The sequence below is a fragment of the Geotrypetes seraphini genome, chromosome 1 (assembly GCF_902459505.1).
Source record: "Geotrypetes seraphini chromosome 1, aGeoSer1.1, whole genome shotgun sequence".
Taxonomy (NCBI): Eukaryota; Metazoa; Chordata; class Amphibia; order Gymnophiona; family Dermophiidae; genus Geotrypetes; species Geotrypetes seraphini.
This window is the reverse complement of record NC_047084.1, coordinates 108,620,121-108,645,774: the sequence shown is the minus strand read 5'-3', so window position 1 is coordinate 108,645,774 and position 25,654 is coordinate 108,620,121. Positions and strand designations below refer to the sequence as shown.

The 25,654-nt window shown below is 41.2% G+C and overlaps 1 protein-coding gene across 1 annotated transcript in view; it reads right to left on the bottom strand.

The window, feature by feature from the left end:
• The window catches only part of GALT (galactose-1-phosphate uridylyltransferase), a 54,551-nt gene extending 28,931 nt beyond the window's left edge, over window positions 1-25,620 (bottom strand). Inside the window, exons 1-6 of the mRNA XM_033935655.1 lie at window positions 25,482-25,620; window positions 21,277-21,446; window positions 20,415-20,490; window positions 12,104-12,152; window positions 10,116-10,245; window positions 7-63 (exon numbers count right to left, since the gene is read on the bottom strand). Of these exons, the coding sequence (XP_033791546.1) occupies window positions 7-63; window positions 10,116-10,245; window positions 12,104-12,152; window positions 20,415-20,490; window positions 21,277-21,446; window positions 25,482-25,512 (513 nt within the window). The 5' untranslated portion in view covers window positions 25,513-25,620. The remainder of the gene's footprint in view (window positions 1-6; window positions 64-10,115; window positions 10,246-12,103; window positions 12,153-20,414; window positions 20,491-21,276; window positions 21,447-25,481) is intronic.
• Window positions 25,621-25,654: the final 34 nt, after the last annotated feature.

Here is a 25,654-nt window from a genome sequence, read left to right as displayed (position 1 = left end):
TCTTACCTGACAGTGTGGATGGGGGTTTGAGCAGCCCATCATTGTACCTTTATTCTCAAAAATCTGCAGTTAAAAAAAAAAAAATGGAGAACAAAGTATGGATTAGAGGGACAGCTTTTAAGACATTTGGTCTTACCTGATAATTCTTTCCCTGATTCCTGCTAAACCAATCCAGACCATCAAGTTATGTCTCCCTATCAGAGAGTAGACGGATGTAAATAAGTCGACGTGTCTAGTGAAATCAGTGGTGCAGTCTGGAACTTGCATCCCAGCCCCCAGGAACCTCACCACTACTGAAGGGAACCCTTGGCAGATTTCTGAATTTAAAATTTAGAATTTAAAAAAAAAAAGACTGCTGAAATCAAGATACATGGCTCAGACTTTTTTTTTTTTTTTTTTTAGTACCAGTCTTCCTAGATAGGCCCTGGACTGGTCTAGCAAAAAAAAAAAAAAAAAAATTTTGATTTTGCCTTTTTCCATCCTATTAAACAAATCCTGACAACAGGATATAAAAAAAGCTTTATCCCAAAGGGCAAAACACAAAACTCCCCCCAAAACTACTCTGCCAAAAAAATTAAAAAAAAAAAAAAAGAGAGAGAGAGAGAGACTCCACCACCCCTAGCCCAGATATCAGTTTTGTAATGTTTGACAAAAGAATGCAGCAATGATACGCCACCACCTTACACAATGTCCTCTATGCCACCCACTGGGCCTTTGCCCAAGAGGTCTCAGACCTAGTCAAAATGAGCCCAAGAGTCTTTCCAGTACTATTTTCTAATTAAAGATAAATTGAAATAAAAGCAAAGCAAAGAAAATATGATACCTTTAGAAACATAGAAGATGACAGCAGAAAAGGGCCATAGCCCATCAAGTCTGCCCACTCTAATGACCCACCCCCCTTGATTTTACCCCCCTAGAGATCCCACATGTGTATTCCATTTCCTTTTAAAATCTGGCACGCTGCTGGCCTCAATCACCTGAAGTGGAAGTTCACTCCAATGATCAACCACCCTTTCGGTGAAGAAGAACTTCCTGGTGTCGCCATGAAATTTCCCACCCCTGATTTTCAGCGGATGCCCTCTTGTGGCCGAGGGACCTTTAAGAAAGAAAATATCATCCTCCATCTCAATACGGCCCGTGATATATTTAAACCGCTTCTTCACCTGCTGTTTGCACCCCCTGTTGTTATACCTACATTCTCAGATTGATCCTTTACGCAGATTGTCTTGACCTTCTTCCCTGTACCATTTTGCCCTGATTGTACCTATTTTCGAGTGAGTATAACTGCAACTTATTCAGCCTTTCCTCATACGGGAGATCTTTGAGTCCCGAGACCATCCTGGTGGCCATTCATTGAACTGACTCAACTCTCAGCACATCTTTTTGGTAATGTGGCCTCCAGAATTGTACACAATATTCCAGATGAGGCCTCACCATCTCTGTACATTCATACCGCACCACTTCACTAATTAAGAATATATACCACCTGCCTTAATCCAGTGTGTACCATGAGGACTTCAAGGCTGCCTACCTCTTGCAAAGTCCACTAAAGGAAACAGAGCCCAAAGTTCCTGAAGGAGTTTCAGGAAATAAGTACTCTACAAATATTCAATTTATGGAGTGTCTTTGCTGACCCTCTTTTGAAACTCTTCAAACACAACCAGAAGAGAAATTAGCAAGTCGTATGAAAGGGGCAGTGCATCTTAGCCAAGGGAAAAAAAAAAAAAAAGCACCATGAGAACAGAAAAGTCAGAAGCAAACAGGAATCTCTGCACGAAAGGGTCTGCAATTCAGAGAGAGTCTTCCGGACAAGCTAACAGCCACCAAAAAATGCCCTCTGACGAAAGGCGCTTCAAGGAAGCCAGTTAGAAAACCCCATACATTTATGCAATAAGCTGCATGAATTACAAAATTAGATAAAGACTGCCTGATATGGTTAAAAGAAACTAACTCCTCTCGTATGAGGAAAGAATAAAACGGATAAGGCTCTTCAGCTTGGAAAAGAGAAGGCTGAGGGGAGATAGGATTGAAGTCTACAAAATCCTGAGTGGAGTAGAACGGGTATAAATGGATCGATTTTTCACTCTTGTCAAAATTTACAAAGACTAAGGGGACACTCGATGAAGCTGCAGGGAAATACTTTTAAAACCAATAGGAAATATTTTTTCACTCAGAGAATAAGCTCTGGAATTTGTTGCCAGAGGATGTGGTAAGAGCAATTAATGTAGCTGGTTTAAAAAATAAAGGTTTGGAGAAGTTCTTGGAGGAAAGGTCCATAGTCAGACAGACACGGGGGAAGCCACTGCTTGCCCTGGATCGGTAGCATGGAATATTGCTACTCCTTGGGTTTTGGCCAGGTACTAGGGACCTGGATTGGCCACCGTGAGAACTTGACCCAGTAAGGCTATTCTTATGTCCTTATCATTTTAACCATATATTAATTTGTTCTCAATTTCTTTAATGTTCGTTAGAGTTTGGGAATTAAGACCCATGCTTGGCAGACATCTACAGTCTGGGTCCCAAAATTGGTAAAGCATAAGAACATAAGCAGTGCCTCTGCTGGGTCAGACCAGAGGTCCATCACGCCCAGCAGTCCGCTCACGCGGCGGCCCATCAGGTCCAGGACCTGCATAGTAATCCTCTATCTATACCCTTCAATCCCCTTTTCCTTCAGGAAATCATCCAATCCCTTCTTGAACCCCAAAACCGTACTCTGTCCTATAAGCAGATAAGGAACAAGGCTGAATGGACTTTTTGACTGCAGTGGGAAGTACAACTCATGCTGGGCAGACCTCTAGAGTCTGTACCCCAAAATTGGCAGAAGAGAGGTTAAGCAGACCAGCATTTAATTATAAAGTGGAACCTATGCAGAGCATCAGATTCACCTTTGCTCACCTTGTTGGGCAGACTGAATGGACCATGCACTAACCTCCTCTTTTACTAAGGCACGCTAGCTGTTTTAGCGTGCACTAAATGCTAACGCATCCATAGAATATAACGGACACGTTCGCTTTTAGTGCGCGTTAAAACAACTAGTGCACCTTAATCGGAAAGAGTTTTTTCACTCTATGGAAGCTTCGGTCCATTAGAGCATATTTTTTGACATGTCAGCTTTTAGAATTCTGGTACAATCCCTCGTTTTAAGTCAACTTGATTACTATAATATCGCCTATTTGGCAGTTGCCCAAAAGCATATGCAACGATTACAACTGGTGCAAAATGCAGCGATTAAACTGATCTTCGGACTGAAGAAGTCTGATCATGTAACACCTTACTACTCACTACTGCATTGGCTGCCAATAGAGGCGCGTGTGAAGTTTAAGTTCGGTTGTTTTTGCTTTAAGGCACTATTCGGTCTAGCCCCTAAATATATAACTGACCTTTTCTCTTTCTCAGCCAACAGACATAAGAGAAGCTCACACTTGAACTTTGTTTCCCCTCCAGTTAGAGGAGGTAAACTTAAAAGACATCATCACCTTCTCTCACATCAGGCAGCATTATGGGGTAAAGATCTAGATCAGAGAGTCTCAAAGTCCCTCCTTGAGGGCCGCAATCCAGTCGGGTTTTCAGGATTTCCCCAATGAATATGCATGAGATCTATGTGAAACATAGCATAGCAAATGACGACAGAAAAGGGCCACGGCCCATCCAGTCTGCCCACACCAAAGACCCACCCCCTATCTACCTCCATGAAGAGATCCGACATGCCAATCCCATCTTTTCTTAAAATCTGGCATGCTGCTGGCCTCAATTACCTGTTGTGGAAGATTATTCCAGCGATCAACCACCCTTTTGGTGAAGAAATATGTTATGATCTGTAGTAAAACTTTGGTTTGCGAGCATACTTCGGTCCAGAAGCATGCTTGCAATCCAAAGCACTTGTATATCAAAGCAAATTTCCCCATAAGAAATAATGGAAACTCAACCCCCAAACTTTAATGCAAAATAATATAGGTACTTGTATTGCAAGTTTAAAAAAAACTGTTTTGCTCGTCTTGCAAGCCCAGATTTCAATGCATATTCATTGGGGAAATCCTGAAAACCCGACTGGATTGCGGCCCTCGAGGAGGGACTTTGAGATCAATTGCTTACGCCTACTACGTATGGGGAATTTAGGAAACGCCTAAAAACATATCTGGTCCTGAAGTATTTAGGCAGCTGACCTGTACAATTCTTAGTCCAAAATAACTGTTAATCTATACCTGCTAATCACCAACTCTGTTTATTCCACTGAAGTTGTACCATCTTTTAATTATTGTAAACCGCATAGAACTTCACGGTCCTGCAGTATATAAACTGTTATTAAAAGTAGTAGTAGTAAAAGGACCTCTAAGTTTCAGCAGGGTCTTTTTTTTTTTTTTTTTATAATTTTTTATTTATACTTTTACAGTTTAACATTCAATCAATATATGAAGGAAATATAACCATCTAATAGGAAATACAAGTATTAATTATAAAATAATAACACATAGTAACTATGAGTAAAGTCCACAATCTGGGAGAAGAAGGAATCAATCACTTCCAAGGGAAGTTGGTTCCAAGAAATAAACTAAATTACAAATACAGAGTGCAGTTGGAATTAACTAACTAATGGCCTGCTGGGCTGATTCCATGGAGGTATCTGGAATTCTTGTAGTTACTTTACCTTCAAGAAAAAACTGCAATTGATCGGGTTCATAAAAAATATATCTATTACTCTGATAGGTAATACAGCATTTACAGGGGAAACGTAATTGAAAGGTTGCCCCTAAACTCAAAACAGATTGACGACAAGCCAGAAACTTCTTACGTCTGGCTTGTGTCCATTTAGATACATCAGGAAATATACAAATTTTTGATCCATGAAATTCCACCTTATCAGTCCTATAGAATAGGCGAAGAATTGCTTCTTTATCTTGAAGAAAGACAAATGTTACTAATAAAGTAGCTCTATTCGTTATATCTTCTTGAGATGTCTCCAGCATACCAGTGAGATCCAATTCTCCTGGTATAGCATTCCCTTTATCTTTGTCCTCCTTTGGTAAATTTAGGTAATATATCTTTTGTAATGGTGGCATATTGTTTTCAGGAAATTTCAGGACGGTATTCAAAAAGGACTGAAATAGATCCCTAGGAGATTGAAACTTGGAGATAGGAAAGTTTAGAAATCTCAGGTTTAAGTTCCTATTGGCATTTTCCAAATTCTCAATTTTCCTGGCAAATAAAGCTTTTTCCTTAAGTTGTAAATTAGTGGTAATCTTCCCATCTGCCACAGATTTCTCCAATTTGTCCATTCTATTAGACTGTTGCTAAAGTTTCTCTTCCAAAGTTTTAAATTTACTTTTAGTATTTTGTGTAGAAAGTACAATTTGAGAGCACACCTTATGTAAAGTCTCCATAGCACTCCATAATGCCTCCATATCGATCACCACTGGCTTAATCAGGGGAGCAGGTGCAGCTATTCCGGGGGACTCCACCAAGGGATCCACCTCCACCTTCCCAGCCTCCCACTGACTCAGCAGGGTCTTTTTAAGCAGAAAATGAATGGTATAAATTGAACTAAGGCCAGTACTGGGCAGACTTTCAGGGTAGGTGTCCCCTATATGGGCTAGAGAGGGCTTCGATGGAACGCCAGTAATTTGGAACATGAGAACAGTGCCAGGCAGACTTACAGTCTACATCCTGCAAGTGACAAAATGGTTTGGATAGGCTGGAGTGAGCTTTGCCAACAACTCCAGTAGCTGGAACCCAAGGACAGTACTGGGCAGGTGTCTACGGCCACAAATATCAAAGAGAGACAATTTTAATAATGCATGTAACTAGTGGGGAGACTGGATGGACCATTCAGTACCTGCTGTCATTTAATACGCAAGTGTGTCGACACCGTATAAATGCCCAATACCGAGGTCTTTCTCCATTATTTAGAATTCACATGAAAGAAAAATGTATTAAAAAGTAGATAAGATACCGTTCTTGGTTGAGTTGAAGGTGCTTTCACGAGGATTAACCTTTGTACCTACTGGTTTTAGGTTCCTTTTTAAAAGTTTTAAAGATAAAATATAAAAAAGATTTGATTCAATGAAAATCAATTTTTTTTCTGAAACAGTTAAGTCAAGAAACTTTACAGAGATTCACGAGAAAATAAAGACCTTATATTAAGGGATATTGAGAAATTGGAGTGTAAAAAGACATGGTATTATTAAAAGATGATCACCTTGTTTCCACATAAATAAACAACCAAATACTTTTATGGTCACACAGTGACTCTAGATTTCTAAGTGAACGCTCAGACCCATAACCAAACTCGAGTGAAAAGTCACGGAGTCAGTTATAATAGAGACCATCACAGCAAGTTCACTGTCTCTGCATACAAGGAAAAGATAAGTAACGTATCTGAATGCAGGATGGCACTGCTGTTGCTCTTTCACTGCTCTGGATACATATTTAAAGCAGTGAAAGGGCAACAGCAGTGCCATCCTGCATTCAGATAAGTTATCTATTTTTTCCTTGTATGTTATTAGCAGGTGGCAGAGACAGTGAACTTGCTGTGATGGTCTCTATTATAACTGACTCCGTGACTTTTCACTCGAGTTTGGTTATGGGTCTGAGCGTTCACTTAGAAATCTAGAGTCACTGTGTGACCATAAAAGTATTTGGTTGTTTATTTATGTGGAAACAAGGTGATTATTTTTTTAATTGTTATATGGTTATCACCTTTGAAGAAACAAGGTCCCTTATATTTGATGTGTAATTATTAAAAGACGACCTTACCACTGTCAGAGGTGCTGACAAAGGTGAAGCAATGATTTTGTAAGACAGTGGAATATGTGGCAGAAGTTAACTACAAGATGTAACCCCCTAGAGATTAACATAACACTGGATAAGAACATAAATGCCATATGTAAAGTTTTAAGAGTGATCAGCAGGTATTTGGGTTTTTAAATCCCAAGTTTTTGTGGTTTCCCAAGATTTCTGGATGCTATGCTTTCCCATCGAAGGTATCCCGATTGTTAATGCTAGATTAATTATGAGAAAGGTTAAATAAAAGCTTATTATGTCCCTTTGTGAAGCCGATTCCTTCATTTGTATAAGAAAAAACACATGCAATTTATGTAGATATTTCAATGTACTGGCAAAAGGGGAGCATATTCTGAAAGGATGGACTACCTTGACCAGGATGGAATCAGGCTGCTTGCAGTAACATTTAAAAGGAGATAGAGTAACTTTTAAACTAAGATATGGAAGGGACTGTTACCTAAGAGTGGATGGTTTGATGTGGAGAATCCCTGAAAGGTACTGTTGGAACCAGGATATTTAGGGAATCCCAATAGAGGGGTTTCAATAATGGTGAAAAGCAAGGAGTGTTTTAAGAGGAAAGCAGACTAAAGGATGCAAATTATCCCCATCAATTCTAAGCAGGCTGTAAATGCAAGGAAAAACACAATTTGAAGGTGTGCATTTTTTAGGCTTCTAGCATTTGTATTAGATGGGAGAGTTAGACTATATAGCACTAAATAAAGATGTAGCTATACTAAGCTTCTAAGGGACCTGGTAGAAGGAGGACAATCAATGGGACATTGTTACCTGGGTATAAATTATATCACAATAATAGTGAGATAGATGACAGGAGCCTATGGGAGACTTTTATAGGTTGCGAGACCTATTCCTGCATTTTGCTGAAGTTGCTGAAGTCACGGGCTTGTGCAAACTGGTTTCAGTTCAGATGCTGAGATGCTAATCTGCGGCATGCGAGTGTGTGGATTTCTTGCATTGAAGTTTCTCAAGGGCACCAACCAGTGCTAGAAAGACAATGAGCTATTTAACAGTGCTGAAAGAAAATGCTAGTCAGCAAGACACTCCATCATCCGGGAACCTAAGAACTGATAAAATGATGCCAAGCTAATGTGCTAAGGCACTGATATTGATGTATCCATGTGAAGAATGGAAACTTCAAGAAGAAGAAAGTTCTAGAAGCTTTGCCTGTCCAGGGCCCCCCAAGGAAGAATGGAGGCATGGACTAGGAGAGGGTAAGATAGGCAGTTGGTCTTATCCAATAGGGCGATACATAGTCCCAGCCAGGGGAATTGTCTAAGCCTATGACACCTTCTGTATAAAACCCCCATGCTCTGGCAGAGTTTCTTTAGAGAAGCTGCGCCATACTTACAGAAATATGCTGGCACTTATTGTATGCACCTGGGCAGCCATAATCCATGCAAGACTTACACCCTTAATGGCGAGATCCTAACAAGAACTGAAGCAGAACGAGACTTAGGGGTGATCGTCAGTGAGAACATGAAGACTGCCAATCAAGTGGTGCAAGCTTCATCCAAGGCAAGGCAAATCATAGGTTGCATACGCAGGAGTTTCGTCAGCCGTAAGCCTGAAGTCATTATGCCTTTGTATAGATCCATGGTGAGGCCCCACCTGGAATACTGTGTGCAATTCTGGAGGTCGCATTACCGTAAGGATGTGCTGAGAGTGGAGTCGGTCCAGAGAATGGCCACCCGGATGGTCTCGGGACTCAAGGATCTCCCGTACGAGGAACGGCTGGATAAGTTGCAGCTGTACTCACTCGAGGAACGCAGAGAGAGGGGTGACATGATCGAGACATTCAAGTATCTCACGGGCCGCATCGAGGTGGAATAAGATATCTTCTTTTTCAAGGCTCCCGCGGCAACAAGGGGGCATCCGTGGAAAATCAGGGGCGGGAAACTGCACGGGGACACCAGGAAATTCTTTTTCACTGAAAGGGTGGTTGATCGCTGGAATAGTCTTCCACTTCAGGTTATTGAGGCCAGCAGCGTGCCTGATTGTAAGGCCAAATGGGATAGACACGTGGGATCTATTCACAGAGAAAGGTAGGGGAGGGTCATTGGGGTGGGCAGACTAGATGGGCCGTGGCCCTTATCTGCCGTCTATTTCTATGTTTCTATTTTTCTCTCCGTTGTATATGTCCAAACTGATTTATTTCTGATTTGACAAATGCTGCTATAATATTTATTACTAGAATAATATTTGCTTTGGAATATACAATGTAATTTTATGGGTTTTATTTTTATTTGGGGGGGAGGTTTCCCCTTCACGACGGATCCCCAGTGAGGTAAAGTAAGCTGCCTTTTACTTCAATAGAGTAGATCAAATCGGAGGGGGTTTGTGCTGTATGTTAAAGATGGCATTGGTTAAAAAAAAACACCCCAAACCCCACAAAAATGAAGCATTCTGCATGACAGATAGTGTGGAATCCATAGTAGATTGAAATTCCATGTGTGAAGGGAAAGAGTATACAGGTACTCCTGCCCCCCAGGACAGAATAAGCAGACAGATGAAGAAATATTTGCCAGCTTTCCTATCTTTGAAATCCCATGTTGCTCAATTTAGAATTACCCCAATATTGACTGGATAAATGTTCCTATCAGGGAGTGCTAGAGGGGTAAAATTCCTAGACATAATAAATGACTGCTTCTTAGAGCAACTGGTGCAGAACAGATGAGAGGAGGAGCTATTTCAGATTTAGTCGTTAGTGGAATGCAGAGCATAGTACAAAAGGCAACCTGGAAAACAGTGGTAACATTATCAAATTTGAGCCGATCTGAAGCAGTCAAAGAAATCTGTAGCACCATTTCAGTTTTGAAAGGGCAATTACGATAAAATTAAGAAAATGGTTAATAAGCTAAAAGGATCAGTGGCAAAGGCTACGACTTCAAATCAGGCATGGACATTATTTTAAAACAGTAAGTTCAAGCATTGTATTGAATGCGTGAATTGATGGCAGTGTAGTGTGGGAACACATTCTGAGAGTTTTATTTTTTATTCCTCTAGAGCAGAGCAGGGGTGTCAAAGTCCCTCCTCGAGGGCCGCAATCCAGTCAGGTTTTCAGGATTTCCCCAATGAATATGCATGAGATCTATTAGCATACAATGAAAGCAGTGCATGCAATATGGTTAAAAAAAGTATATATTTTTGGAAACATGTACACCTTTAGTTAAAAAAAATAGCCACACAAGCTGACAATTTTCAAAATGAAAAGTATGGACTTGCAAGCTATGCAGACAGTATGAAGGCTGCCTTTAGTGTACAGTAAAATGTACTGTAGTCTTATGCCACCAGTTGGACAAGAACCCAGAAACATTCTTTACCTGCACCCATGGATAAGTGCTTCCCAGATCCACCAGGACTTCTGCCCACTTGTCTATGACCACTCGGATTTCTGCCAGTGACATCAGGGGAAGTGTCACATCAGACCATGGGTGGAAACACATGACCTTGCTGTAAAACAAAGGAGACTTTAGAAAGACCAGAAGTCCCAGCACCCAGGGCATTCTGCACAGTGCCACTACTGAGGTACATCCTTCATGCAGATCAAGCCCTATCTCTTCAATTGAACCGTGCTAACAGACAACTTCCTCCTAGTTCCCCTTCCTTATCTCTTTCGCTCCTCCCCCGCCCCTTCCTTTAACTCCTTGCTCCCTTCCCACTCCATCTCTACCCTCCTCGTCTCCCCTGCTCTCTCAACATCTTCTCACCTGTCTTTTCTTCGAATGCCTATAATTTTATTGTCCTGTAACTTTATTGTGAATGTCAATTGCAACCCGTTCTGACCTCCCGGGAGAACGGGATAGAAATCCAAACAAACAAACAGAGTGTTCATGTCCAACAAAGTCATTACTCTGACTTTGAAAAAGTCAAGGCCAGGCTGCACCAAGAAGTCTGGATTCTAAGGGGCTCCTCCTTCCAACTATTTCTGGTACAAAGGGCATGAATCATTGAAGACATTTAAATGAGGTGAAGTGGTGGCCCAGGAAAGAGGCAAGAAATTAAGGAAAAATAGCCTAATATTTAGGAGGCAAAAACATTCTAATAAGCAGGAGCTTGAAAATAGTTGATAAACACACTTTAGTCATAATCGATTCACTAATGAAGATGAAAGAGTAAACGTTCAATTGCATAGTCTCAACAGAAGAGGAGAAAAGTCAGAAAGCGTCCCATATAGGTTGAGATCCCAAAACATAGACAAACTGGGAAATGCCACCGTTCATAACAGAGAAGCCCTGCCATTAGGCCAGCTGGAGCAAGGAAATCACCTGGATATGAAACCTCTCAAAATGTGTTTACCACCAAAATCATTACAGAATACACAGCAACAGACGTGAAAGAGCCAGGCCTAGTTCCAAATCACTAATGTCCAGGAGCAAGGCAACAGATTTGGATGAGGGATACTTATGGTTTATTAATCTTGTTATACACTCGTTCATTTTACTGGTCCAAGCAGTTTACATGATACAATCAAATAAAAACCAAAAAGAAAAAAAAGAACTCCTTTATTAGATAGAACAGATCTAACTCGTACATCAACAAACATATGGGATAACATTCACTCCTAAATAAAGAGGACTCGCAAATCATTTTAAAAAAAACATGGGTTAATTCAGATTGGATTGAACCTTGTTCAAATGCTTCTTTCAAAAACAAAAAAACAACCCCCACATTTTTAAACAGTTTTAAAAGATTTGAATTTTTCCTCTAATCTTAATTCTTGGGGCAAATGATTCCATAAGTTTGGAACTGCAAAATAGAAACATAGAAAGATGATGGCAGATAAAGGCCAAATGGCCCATCTAGTCTGCCCATCCCATTATCTCTTTCTCTCCGAGAGATCCCACGTGCCTATCCCAGGCCCTCTTGAATTCAGATACTTTATTTCGTGTAGACTTCTACCTTGCTCTTTTAACCGAAGGAAGTACTAACCTGTTACCTTGAATAGATCTCAAGGTTCTTGAAGGTGAACAAGGAATTAGAAAAGAATGCAGTAGTGAATAGAAAACGCGATGTGCAAGAATTAAGCTTTAATCGAATTCTATAGTGGACAGGTAACTAATGATATTGCAAATAGAAGGGTGTAACCCTATCAAACTTTTTCTTATAGCCCCAAAATTTTTATCGCAGTGTTTTGCATAGTTTGTAATCCTTTCAGATTCCTTTTTGATGTTCCCAAGTACATGAACACATCCTAGTGTTTGACCCTGCCTTAAGCCCAGTCAAGTCTTTGGCACAGATTGCGCACTTATACCAGACATTAAGGGACAAACATTTTGGGTAATGTCAACGGAAACTGTGTTTTCCTTACCAAACTCCTCGGGCAGATTCTGCTCTAAACAAAGGGTGTTCACTGGGACCTGAGAAAACAAGCACAGTGAAATAAGAATGAAAGGAAGCCCTGGAGATGTTTGCAAGGTGCATCTTGCCTCGTTTCTGGGAGCATTGAGCTGGCTGATCTGCACCTTAAAGTTTTTCAATGTTCTTTTCCTGCCACTCATCAGTTCTGAAATGCAAAATAAAGTTCTTAGTTACTCCCAGTATTTTAGACGACACGCTCTGTAGAGGAGGAGGAACAAGGTAGAACCAAGTCTTATTTTGATATAGATCACCTTCCTAAACAAAACGCTCAACCCAAAGCAGTTTACAATATATAAATATATTCCAAGTTTATTTTAAATTTGATATACCGCCTTATCAATAGTTTCAAGGTGGTTATACAATAAAATCAGGGGGAGGACAAATAATAACAAAGACATCAACAATTAAGACAATGGGCAAATAAGGCAAAAGGACATACTGAAATGAATGGAAAAAGGGAGAACTATAATATAAATATAGGAAAGAGATATTGGCAAATACAAAAGGGGAGGGTAACACATAGCAGTCCAACTTAAGTGGGCTAAAAGTATGTTTTTATAGAATCCTTAAAAGGACAATCAAACTTGGAATGCGTCTTTAAAAAGGAATGTTTTAAGAAAATATTTGAATTTCTCCATGGACGTCATCTCTCTCAAATGGTTAGGCATTGAATTCCAAAGGGAGGGAGCAACAACCGAAAAAATGGAATTTCTCCTCATATCGATGTGTCTGAGTGATGGAACTACTAATAAATTTTGATCTGAAGATCGGAGGATACGTGAAGGGGAATTTGGAATCTAAAGTTTGTTAATAAATTCCGGCTGTCTGATTTTTCTTGTTTTAAATGCCAGCAGTAATGTTTTATAAGTGATACGGTGGGCGGTGGGGAGCCAATGGGCTTTGATTAAGAGGGGAGCGACAGGGTCAAATTTCTTGGCCTTAAATATGATTTTGACCGCAGTATTTTGGATTATCTGACGACATCTGATCTCTTTTTTTGTAATTCATGGTACAATGAGTTACCATAGTCCAGGCAGGAGATAACCAAAGAATGAATAAGAATATTTAGAGCAGAATTATCAAGGGGGTTAACTAGAGAGCGAATCATCCGGAGGCGATAAAAACATTTTCGAACTACTGTGCTTATATGGTCGTGAAAGTTGAGGTTCTCATCTAGAGTAATTCCTAAGAGTTTAATTGATTTGACTAATTGTACTGGAACAGAATAAAATTTAATTGGGGAGATCAGAGAAGATCCTTTCTTAACTGGAAAAACCATAGCTTTGGTTTTATTGATGTTAAGTGATAACATATTGGTGTTAAGCCATTCACCTATTTTTTCCAGCTTTTGATTGATATTGGAGACGTCTTCGAGGTTGTCCAAGTTAATGGGATGAATTAGTTGGATATCATCGGCGTAGGCATAAATAACGAAGCCAATTAATTGTCCAAGGGTAATCAGGGGAGCAATGAAAATATTAAAAAGCAAGGGAGAGAGGATTGATCCCCGAGGAATACCAAGGTTGATTGGGTAAGATTCAGAAAAGGAGCCATTAAATGCTACTTTTGAAGAACGATCTTTAAAATATGAGATAAACCAGTCTAATATTTGATTTGATATTCCTATTTCCTGTAATCGATGAATGAGAAGTGGTGGTCAATTGTGTCAAAATTGAGGATAGATCTAAAGAGATGAGAATGACTGAGTTGTAATGATCCAAGTGATAAGTGATATTAGTAAGAAGACCAATGAGGGAAAGTTCAATACAATGATGTTTTCTGAATCCGGAGGTTAGGGTATAAGGCATTGGTGGTTTCCACAAAGTCAGAAATTTGGTTACAGACCACCTGCTCGGTAATTTGGGCTAGGAAGGGAATATTGGAAATTGGGCAATAATTTGTGTTGTTAGTAGCAATAACTTTAAAGTCTTTGATGATTGGGTGAATAATGGCTTCTTTCCAAAGTTTTGGTATAGAACTTGTGATTAAACTAGTGGAAACTAAGTCAAATATGGATGATCCAAAGATTGCAAAGTATCGTTTGAGAATAAATGGAGGGATGACATCTGTACTGGAACCCTTTATATTCATCGAGTTAATGATTCGCTGGATCTCGGAACGTGTAGGAATTCTGAATTAAGAACACTTTGAAAGGGATAAGCATGAGGGTTGAAAATCCAAGTTAGTATGAGTAGAGGGTTGAAACGAAGCACAGATTTTTTGGATTTTATTAGTAAAATGATCTGCCAAAGATTGTGCTGAAGGGAGTTGTAAGGAATCAGGATGGTTTTGATAATCTGTAGTCAATGAACGTACAATCTTGGTTAGTGTCTGAAAGGGACAATATTCTGACTGGCGGGGAGTCACAAGCGGTGTGCCACAGGGATCGGTGCTGGGGCCGTTACTCTTCAACATATTTATCAATGACCTGGAAAAGGAGGCAAAGTGCGAGGTTATAAAATTTGCAGACGATACTAAACTGTGTGGCAGAGTTAGGTCCAGGGAGGAGTGTGAGGACCTACAAAGGGACCTGGACAAACTGGAAGACTGGGCAAACAAATGGCAAATGTGCTTTAACGTGGAAAAATGCAAGGTCATGCATATAGGGAAAAAGAACCCATTGTTCAACTACAAATTGGGGGGGGCATTGTTGGGAGACAGCAGTCTTGAGAGAGACTTGGGTGTGATGGTGGATGAATCACTGAAGCCATCTGCACAGTGCGCAGCAGCCTCGAAAAAAGCCAACAGGATGCTGGGCATCATAAAGAGGGGCATAACAACCAGGACACGGGAAGTCATCATGCCATTGTATCGAGCGATGGTGCGTCCGCATCTGGAATACTGCGTTCAATATTGGTCGCCGTACCTCAAGAAGGACATGGCGGTACTTGAGAGAGTCCAAAGGAGAGCAACGAAACTGGTAAGAGGGCTGGAACACTGCCCATACGCTGAGAGGTTGGATAGGCTGGGACTCTTCTCTCTGGAAAAAAGGAGGCTCAGGGGAGATATGATAGAGACCTTCAAGATCATGAGGGGCATAGAGAGGGTGGATAGGGACAGATTCTTCAGGCTGAAGGGGACAACAGGTACGAGGGGGCATTCGGAGAAACTGAAGGGAGATAGGTTCAAAACAAATGCAAGGAAGTTTTTTTTCATGCAAAGGGTCGTGGACACTTGGAATGCGCTACCGGAGGAAGTGATCAGGCAGAGTACGGTACAGGGATTCAAACAGGGATTGGACGAATTCCTGAGGGATAAAGGGATCGTGGGATACTGAGGGAGGAGCTGGGATGTAACACAAGTATAGAAAGCTAATAAGTATAGAAACCCAACCAGGTCGTGCATGCGCAAGACCAGAGGGTTAGGACTTCGATGGGAAGATGGGACTTCAATGGGAAGCCAAGGTGGCAGGGGAGCCCCTTCTGGTGATTCAGACAGGTCGTGACCTGTTTGGGCCGCCGCGGGAGCGGACTGCCGGGCAGGATGGACCTATGGTCTGACCCGGCGGAGGCACTGCTTATGTTCTTATGTTCTTATGTTTTTTGATGTAGAAATCTTTTTAGAATAGTAAAGAGATTTTGCCTTGATTATTTTTGATTTGTAATAGAATGCATGTTCCTTATAATTATTTAAGTCAAGGAGGGATTTGCTATGCCTCCATTTCAGCTCCAATGAGCGTAGTTGTTTTTTAATTAGTAGTAGTTCTTTGGAAAACCACGGATTCTTATGGTGATGATGAGAAATATGCTGAGTTTGTAAAGGAGTAACTTTGTTTAAAAATGTAAGAGCAGAGTCATTCCATACTGATAAAAGGCCATCAATGTTGGAATTCAGAGTAGTATCATTACAAAAGGTGATGTTAGAGGCAATGGAAGGTGCATCCAACTTTGAATAATCTCTTAGACTTATTGGTTTGGGGTTGGGGGAGAAGTATTCAGTGACCAATAAAGAGAAACAGTAAGCAAAGAATGATCCGACCAAGGTACTGAAGTATTAGAAATCGGTGAGACATTGAATACTGCTGTGTTAGATATCAACACCAAGTCAAGTGTATGGCATGCTTTATGAGTAGGTGATGATGTTAATGGAAGTAAGTTAAGATCATCAAAGAAAGTCTTCATATCTAGTTGAAGGCAGCTCCATTGTACTGGCAGTCTGCCATGGTCACCTGTCCCAGTCTGGCATGTACAAAGACATCCTGTGCTGCATTATTCATTAAATACTATACTACTTTAATAAAATGATCCAACAATGGTTATTCTTTAGCACTCTCCAGACCAGTAGAGGTTAATCTTTACGAATGGGTATATATCCAATCATGACCAGCAGGTGGAGACTGAAAACAAAACTGTGGAATAGTATATAATATATTCCCCTCTCTATTCTCATCAGTCTTCTTTCAGTCTCCAGCAGGTGTTGAATGATCTGTACCCATCTCCCTTGGTAGGGCTGTTGGAATTTGTTTAGGGGGTTTCTAGTCCCTGTTTTTGGCAGGACAGAACTTGAGCGGGCCCTGTTTTTGGGGTCCGTCCAATCTCGGGGGTGTCAAACTCGGCGGGTCTCGAGCGGGGTCCCTCCCCCCACTTCCTCCACCTCCCCACATTTTTTTAGAGGAGCCTCAGCAGTAAGCCTTGCCCCCTAAATCAAGCAAGGCATATTGCTTCGAGAGCCTGTGGAGTCTGTTCTGTAAAAAAAATTTTAAAAAAATCCTGAGGTAGTGCTGGTATGTTTCCTCTGCCGCCACAAAGCGGCGGCACTGCTGACCCCACCCACCTTGCTTGCGTGCCGGTACATGCATTATTTATTGGCTTTATTTGCGGCGCACGCCAAAGGAGCAGATCCTGCTCCTTAATGCGCTCCTTTGTGCGTCTCCTAAGAGTGCCTCCCTTTTACTTTTTCTAAATTGTAAGTTATTCCTTCTTAGCTTATTATTACTTCTCCAATTAACAGCAGCAATGTCTTTACCTCAATTTTGCCATTAATAACTAACTCCACTCGCATCGCTGGTCATACCTTGGATATGGTACTAGTACAAGCCTCTCTTTATAACACCTTCCAAGTTTTTTCCACCATACAAGTCCCTTGGTCAGATCATTTCCTAATCTCTTTTCAACAACAAACCTTAGATTACAGTCCAATATTAAAGTCTAAAACAATAACCTCTAGGAACTATAATAACTTGGAAGCTGCTTCTATTCTGTCTAATTTTGATCTTACCTCAAATAAACTTTCCAGTCTATCTATTGATGACAAAATCCTAGAATGGAATAATTCTGTCACCAAGCTCCTAGACTCACTTGCACCTGTTACCACCTTTACAATCTCCCCTCGTAAACTGAAAAATCCCTGGTATTCAGCCAATTTGAATCTAATCAAAAAACAGCTACGCTCCCTTGAACGTAAATGGAAACGGAACAAAACTCTCATCAATCTTAAGTTTAAGGAGCATGCAGCATACTACAAATCTGAAATCAATAAAGCAAAAAAAGAGTATTATTCCAAACTAATCAAGAAAGCAAAAAATACCTCCGCACTATTTGCAATAGTCAAATCTTTTAACTTCGAAGAAAAAATAAATAAGCAAAATTAATCAAGCACCGTCAGCACAAGCCTTGCTACCTACTTCATAGATAAAGTACAAAGAATCAGAGAGAACTTTTCACAAATTCCTACCCCCAGCAGTGCCAAAGATTTTACTGACTCTACTGCTTCCAATCTACCTTTTTCCATATGCTCTAGTTTCACTCTCCCTACCTTACAGGAAATACAAAGATGTCTTAATTCACTCAACATAAAAGGCACCAGTTCAGAAGCCATTCCTCCTTTTCTTTTAAAACGTTTCTTCTCCATCTTCGGTCCATACATTAAAGAGTTGGTCAATGCCAGCCTATCCTCGGGCTCACTACCTAAATCTTGGAAACAATCAATCATATACCCAATTGTTAAGGACCACACTTCTAGCATTCAAGACGTGTCCAACTATCATCCCATAGCTAACATACCATTTATAGCTAAACTGACAGAAAAAATTGTGTTCCACCAAATATCCGACTTTATTGAGAAAACAAAAGTCCTGCATCCCAATCAAACTGGTTTTCGCCATCACCACTCCACTGAATTTTCATTGCTAGGATTAACCACAAAAATACTTTATCACCTCGACCATCACCAATCAGTTCTGCTTATTTCCCTAGACCTTTCTTCCGCCTTCGACACCATTGATCAGTTTATTATTATCTCGTCTTCGTGAAATAGGTGTAACTGGTCAAGTTTTGGACTGGTTCACTTCCTACTTCTCAGACAGATCATCTAAGGTCATCTTTAACAATTCATCTTCTGAATCTTCTTCCACTACACATGGAATCCCGCAAGGTTCCATCTTATCACCCCTCCTTTTCAATATCTTTCTGTCCCCTCTTTTGACAGTAGGTCAATCTATCGGCTTCACCACCTTCACATATGCCGATGACATGCAACTAATTCATCCCATCGATCTGAATAACATTGGGGACATCATTTCCATCAATCAGAAACTTGAACAAATCAAATCATGGTTGGATTTAAATAGGTTAGCACTTAAAATTAATAAATCTAAATTAATGATTTTTCCCTTTAAAGAGGGACTAACTCTTCAGGCCCCTTTGAAATTTGAATCCCTCCCAATTAAAGTTGTTCCCACACTAAAACTCTTGGGAGTTACACTTGACTGTAAATTCTCCTATCATAATCACATCAGTACGGTGGTTCAGAAATGTTTCCACCGTCTTAGAATGATATGGTCTCTAGCCAATCTACTAGATCCATCATTTTTAAATACATTAATCCACTCTCTGGTTATTTCCTGTATAGATTATTGTAATGCCCTGTACAAAGGCATCACCAAAAAGGAAATAAGACGCCTTCAGATAGTACAGAATACTGCTGTTAAGATCATTTATGGCGTTAAGAAACACGATCATGTCTCCCCCTTCTAATCGATGCTCATTGGCTGTCTATCAAACATAGAATTAGTTATAAAATTCTACTATCAACATTTACTACTCGTTCATACAGCCAACCAGAGTTTATTGATAGACTGCTTACTCCTTATCACCCCACTAAATCTCTTCGTTCCATATCACAAAACCGTCTTTGAAATTAATTAATACGTTGAGATCTAATAATTTCGCTGTTACTGCACTCACCCTATGGAATTCATTGCCCAATCACTTACGTGTGGAAACCTCAATAAAGCAGTTTAAAGCTAAACTCAAAACATTTTTATTTGAGGATGCTTTTGGATAAAACTGTGCTTTTTAGGACTAAACTAACTACAGTCCCTTTCCCTACCTGTTGTTTTATCCCTAAGTGTGCTTTATCTTAAATTATTGTAGTTCTTTCCTACTTTCCCAATTGTGTCCAGTTAGTATATGTGTTTATGTTAAAGTCTACTAACTTGATACCGTATTGTATAATATTTTAACTCTAACTGATTTTGTTTCTTTTAATGATTTCTCTTTTATTATTGCTGTACAGCGCTTAGAAATTTGAATAAGCGTTATCAAATTTTTTTAATAAACTTGAAACTTGATCTAACCAGCACTTTGTTTCTAGCTAGGTCGCGTATGGAGCAATTGTACCCTTCTCCAGGGGAGTGTGACACAATTTGGTCCAGCCGCGAGGCACTCGCGGCCGGCCTGACCTCGGCGGTTTGGGCCGGTGAGGTGGTGGAGCTCCGTCAGCAGTGGCTGCAAGTTGCTGTAAGTTGCTGAAGACTGTTCTCCTCAAGTGCATTACCTGGCCAATTTTACTGACCACCCAGTTCATTTAACAGAAAAAGTACTATGCAGTAGTCCCCCGTGCCAACTGGCTGGCAAATGTTTCTGGGGACAATACGGAAAGATATAACTCAAAGCAACCCCACTGCTCAAACAATTCATGTAGCCAAAACACCCCCCAAAAGCCCAAACATCCCCCTGAAGAGCTTAAAGGTTCCAGTTGCTCCTGAAAAAGAGTTCCCAAAAGGAGACCAGCCCCTCTTAGTTACTCCTTCAGCAATGATCTACCTCAGCCATGGGGGTCAGCTAAATGTCTCCCCCTGAAGACACCAGTAGAGAAGGGCTGGTTATGCCAAACTCACAAAGCAGGTGGATGGCTCCAGGGCTCAGCAACAAATATCCCATTGGCCTCAAAACATTTGGCTGTTGTGCCAAAATCCAGACTAAGCCCCAGTCACTTCCCGCTCACATTGGCTCCTGTTGCTGAAACTAATGCTTTCTTACCAGGTTCTACGGAATCAGGCTGCAGGGCTGGAAAATCATTCTCAAACAGGAAGGTACCCTCATATACAGGATTCACCTTTACAAAACAAGAGACCAGAGAAGCCGAGTTACTTTGTCTGCTAACAGGTTGACAGTCACACAAGACAAGCACAAGAACCCACACCAAGAGAAGAGTTATGCCATATGAAAAAGGTAGAGAGCTGATACCAAAGAGCCCACTAGAGACAGGTAAAACACAGGCATCACGGGATGAATGCAAAAAAAAATTAGAGAAATACTAGTACACATTCCCAACATAAGAGTTGCCATACTGGGACAGACCAAAGGTCCGTCAAGCCCAGGAGAAGAGTCGTCTACGCCTACTGACTGCCTACAGGATGTGCCTCTTGCAGCAAGACATCGCGGGCACTTCCGTGTGCCTTCCGGCCGGGGCACTGAATTTAGTGTGCCGCCGGCCAGAGAGTTTACGAGAAACTGTTTTATATGCAGGCAGTCCCTACGTTACAGACACCCGACTTAAGTACGACTCGTACTTAAGAACGCAATTGTGGCTTTGATGTCACTGAGCAGTATTTCCAGTGAAATGGACTCCTACACTTCTCCTGCAGCAAATTCAGGAATGATGTATGGCCACATTAAGAATAGTGTGTGGTTGGCCTGTTGTACCTTAGAGGGAACACTGGTAGGGACAGTTGGCCCTTTGGTCAGCTCGGAGCAGAGGTAAGAAGCAAGAATCTGAAAATCTGCAAGTTCTGAGTTGCATACAAATCCGACTTAAGAACAGCTTTAAAAACGTAACTCGTTTTAACCCGAGGACTACCCGTACATATAAAATTTCCTAGACTTAAGCCATGCACATTACCTCGCCATTCGCCCTTCTCCCTCCAGGACAGAGTGGATTGGAGGGATCATAGCGGGGGATATCCTCTTCAGGTGGTTTTTCCAGCTGGCCTTGCCAGGGTCGCTTCATCCTGTGGGCTGATACCAGCACCCAGTCATTCAGCAGTGGATTATAGCGGATATGCTGGTGTTCTGCACAGAGTAAAGAAGAGTCATTTTGTATTAATGGACTTAAGGATCATCACATGTATAAAACATCAACCTGCAATATGCTTAAATAGTAAGTGGAGGGGAGACAGCCACTGCTGGACAGACTTAGCCAATTTGAGTAGACACACAAAAAATTACCATATGGAATTCAACACCTAGATTCCCTTACCCTGGATCTCTAATCTACCTGGAAGAGATACTATTGCCCTTTAAAGGCTATAACTGTCACTCTTTTTACTGACTTACAAGTGCATTCGCTCTATAGCCCTCACCCCCCAATATCTCTCTGCACTTATCTCCCTCTATGCTCCCCTCTCCTGTGAACTCCATTCATCAGCTAAGTTCCTCTTATCTATACCCTTCTCCTCCACTGCCGACTCCAGATTCCGTCCCTTCTTTCTTGCTACACATTATGCCTGGAAGAGTTTTAGTTTGGATTTGAATACTCTAGCACAGGGGTGTCAAAGTCCCTCCTCGAGGGCCGCAATCCAGTCAGGTTTTCAGGATTTCCCCAATGAATATGCATGAGATCTATTAGCATACAATGAAAGCAGTGCATGCAAATAGATCTCATGCATATTCATTGGGGGAATCCCGAAAGCTCGACTGGATTGCGGCCCTCGAGGAGGGACTTTGACACCCCTGCTCTAGCAGTATTCAAATCCAAGCAAAAAGCCCACTTTTTGGAAACTGCTTTCAACTCTTTAACCTATACCTACCTATTTCCTCTACCAGAATCTCCCCAACTCCGAGATGTCCTATCTGTCCAAATTAGATTGTAAGTTCTTCTGACCATCTATTAAATGTTAAATGCAAACATTGCGTATGCCTTTCAGTGCTATAGAAGTGATAAATAGAAGTAGTACTAGTTTATGTAGATCAGATGAATCAAACTGCTGCCATTTCTAGCTGAATCCCTCCCTCCCCCCCAAAATAAAAGCAGGTAAGGCTAGACTCAATTAGGGCCCTGGTCTTTGACCTAAGGGCCACCACGGGAGCGGACTGCTGGGCATGACAGATCACTGGTCTGACCCAGCAGCGGCAATTCTTATGCTCTTATTTATCCACCATTCAGTCTGGGATGAGAAGTCAGCTGGATTTCTTGCCAACAGTTGCCAGAGGAACTGGGCCAAGCAAAACAACTGATAAGGTCAGCCAGTGTCCAAAGTGATGCAAGATCTAGTTTTTGAAACCAATGAGAGCCACAATTACTGAATCTAGAATTTCCGAGGATGAACAATGGCTCAAGTCCATTTGGCTAAATTGTTATGGACTTTTCCTCCAGGAATTTGTCCAAACCTCCACTGAATCCCACAGCTTAATTTCACACTGTATGGGGGGGGGGGGGGGTAATTTTTACAGTTGTTTTCAATCAGCTGGTCTTATTTAAATTAACTGTATGCCTCCAAAATCTTTCCTAGAGGCTGCTGTTCTATACATCCACCACCACTATGGTGAAGAAAAAATTCTTACAATGTTAACCTTAAAGTTACATTTACAACCTGTTCTACAATTTTTTTTCCAATAAAAAAGGTGTTCCAAATATCTTAGCTAATTTATGCTGGCTTTTACTAAATCTAATTACCCAGCAGTATATAAATATATAATGAAAAACAATCCTAAATACTGCAACTAGCTAGCAGTGCACTTTAGTGTTAATAGCCCTGAAGGTTGAAGGGGCTATGGCCTCAGAATCGGAGCCTACGCATTGCAATAGCAGTCACAGGCTAAGAATAGTCTGCGTAGTATACTCGCTCCTGCTCCAATCATCGGCCGACACCAATGCAAAATTTTTTTAAAGAATTTTCAAAAGCATATAAATCTACCACCCCATATATTTATATGAGATAAGTGCAAGCCATAATGTAAAGAAACAAAGACCAAAAAAGCAACTTAGCTTTATAGCTGATTTGTCTTTACAGGAAGTAACAGTCACTAGTGTTCGTATGCCGACGCGGCCAGTGTTTCGCGGAGTTTTATTGTTTTAAGTCATCCGCTGCGTTGCTTTTTTGGTCTTTGTTTCTTTACATTATAGCTTGCACTTATCTCATATAAATATATGGGGTGGTAGATTTATATGCTTTTGAAAATTCTTTAAAAAAATTTTGCATTGGTGTCGGCCGATGATTGGAGCAGGAGCGAGTATACTACGCAGACTATTCTTAGCCTGTGACTGCTATTGCGATGCGTAGGCTCCGATTCTGAGACCATAGCCCCTTCAACCTTCAGGGCTATTAACACTAAAGTGCACTGCTAGCTAGTTGCAGTATTTAGGCTTTTACTAAATGTCATGGACAGGCAAGGTAAATGCTTCAACACTCATATGTTTAAAATCTCCAGCACGGTTTAGTAAAAGGAGCCCTTAAAATTGTATGTGTCCATAATATTCCATTTTCTCTCCAATATACATAATTGGATCCTTAAGGACAAACCGAAGTTCACTTACAAACTCCCTTAATGGAAAAAAAATAATAATTCACCCCCACAGGGTTGAACAACTTTATACACATACATACACACACACTAGCAATTACAATTAGAAATAAAAATAAAAAATTAATTTAATCTCAGCAGGTACTGAAGAGCCAAGTCCGCACCCAAATAGAGAATTAACTACAGCGTGGGGGCTCCTACCGAAGAGGCTTCTGTCCAACCTTTGCCAAGTCTTAAATAGTACAAATGTTTGTACCACAATGTCCTGAAAGAAAGGATTCAATCCTCTCCATGCACGCAGAATCAAGGGGCAGATGCTCAGAACCCAGAACTAAGGCACATAACGCAAAAGCTCACAATGTGGAACAAAAGGCAGAAATGTAGCGAAGAAAAAAAGTGGAATAACTTATAAGTTTCATAGCTCCACAATATATTTATTTGTTCAGTTTTCTATACCATTTCTCCCAGGAGAGCTCAGAAAGGTTTACATGAATTTATTTAGGTACTTAAGCATTTTCCCTGTTTGTCCTAGTGGGCTCACAATCTATATAATATACCTAGGGCAATGGGGGGGGGAGGGATTAAGTGACATGCCGAGGGTCACAAGAAGCGGTGTGGGTTTGAACCCATAAACTCAGGGTGTTGAGGCTGTAGCTTTAACCACCGTGCCACACTCTACATCTTGTGACCTCCAGAAGGAAGTGGTCTTTGGCAAGATACAAGTACTACAATAGTAGCAGTAAGTTTGGGAACGCGAGATCATACTCTACCTATCTTGGTTTAGGAGCAAAATTAATTACTATCTCCTGTGTACAACCAAGTAACTTAGTATCTCTGTAGCCCCTAAGGGCCGAGGGGGGTGGGGAGCAAGAATTTTTACAGGACTGCCCAAGTCCGGTCCTCGAGATCTACTGGCAGGCCAGGTTTTCAGGATATCCACAATGAACATGCCCGAGAGAGATTTGTCTACACTTCCTTCTTGGTATGCAAATCTCTCTCAGGCATGTTCATTGTGGATATTTTGAAAATCTGGCCTGCCAGTAGATCTCGAGGACTGGAATTGGACAGCCCTGCGCGAAACAATAGACACCAGAAAACTCAAAAGGTAAAAAGAAGCGAAACTACAACCCTTTGAAACGACAAAGGAATACAAGGAAGAGGCACAAAACAGAAAACTACATATCCCAGAAGGCTCATGAGAAGAAAGGTAAGCACTACATATCCCAAGAAGCTCCTAGGTAGGGAACAGCAAGCTATGCTTCCTAGAAGCTCAGGGGATAGGAGATGCAGAACTACATTTCCCAGAAGGCTCATGAGAAGAAAGGTAGGGAACAGCAAATTATGCTTCCTAGAATTCTCAGGGGACAGGAGAGAAGAACCAGCATCTCAGATGCAGAACTACATTTCCCAGATAGCCCATGGGGTGGCTTTCAGGATTTCCCCGCAATGAATATGCATGAGATCTATTTGCATGCAGAGACCTGAAAATCCGCCTGGATTGCGGCCCTACAAGGGAAAAGGCATTAAAGGCAAAGAGGCATAGGGAGAGAAGCAGACAGCTACACATCCGTTATAGAGTAATACCGCTAGGCTGGAAACTGGTGGTAGACTCCATTGCCAGCTTCCGGTCGCACTCTCAACCAAACCCTTATCTTCGGCCTAGCTTCCCCTCCCGCGCAGGGTACACGCCTCTTCTAGGGCGGAGCGCGGCTTCCGTCGTCGCCCTGGATTGGTGGCCTCAGCCGCCGCCTTTTTCC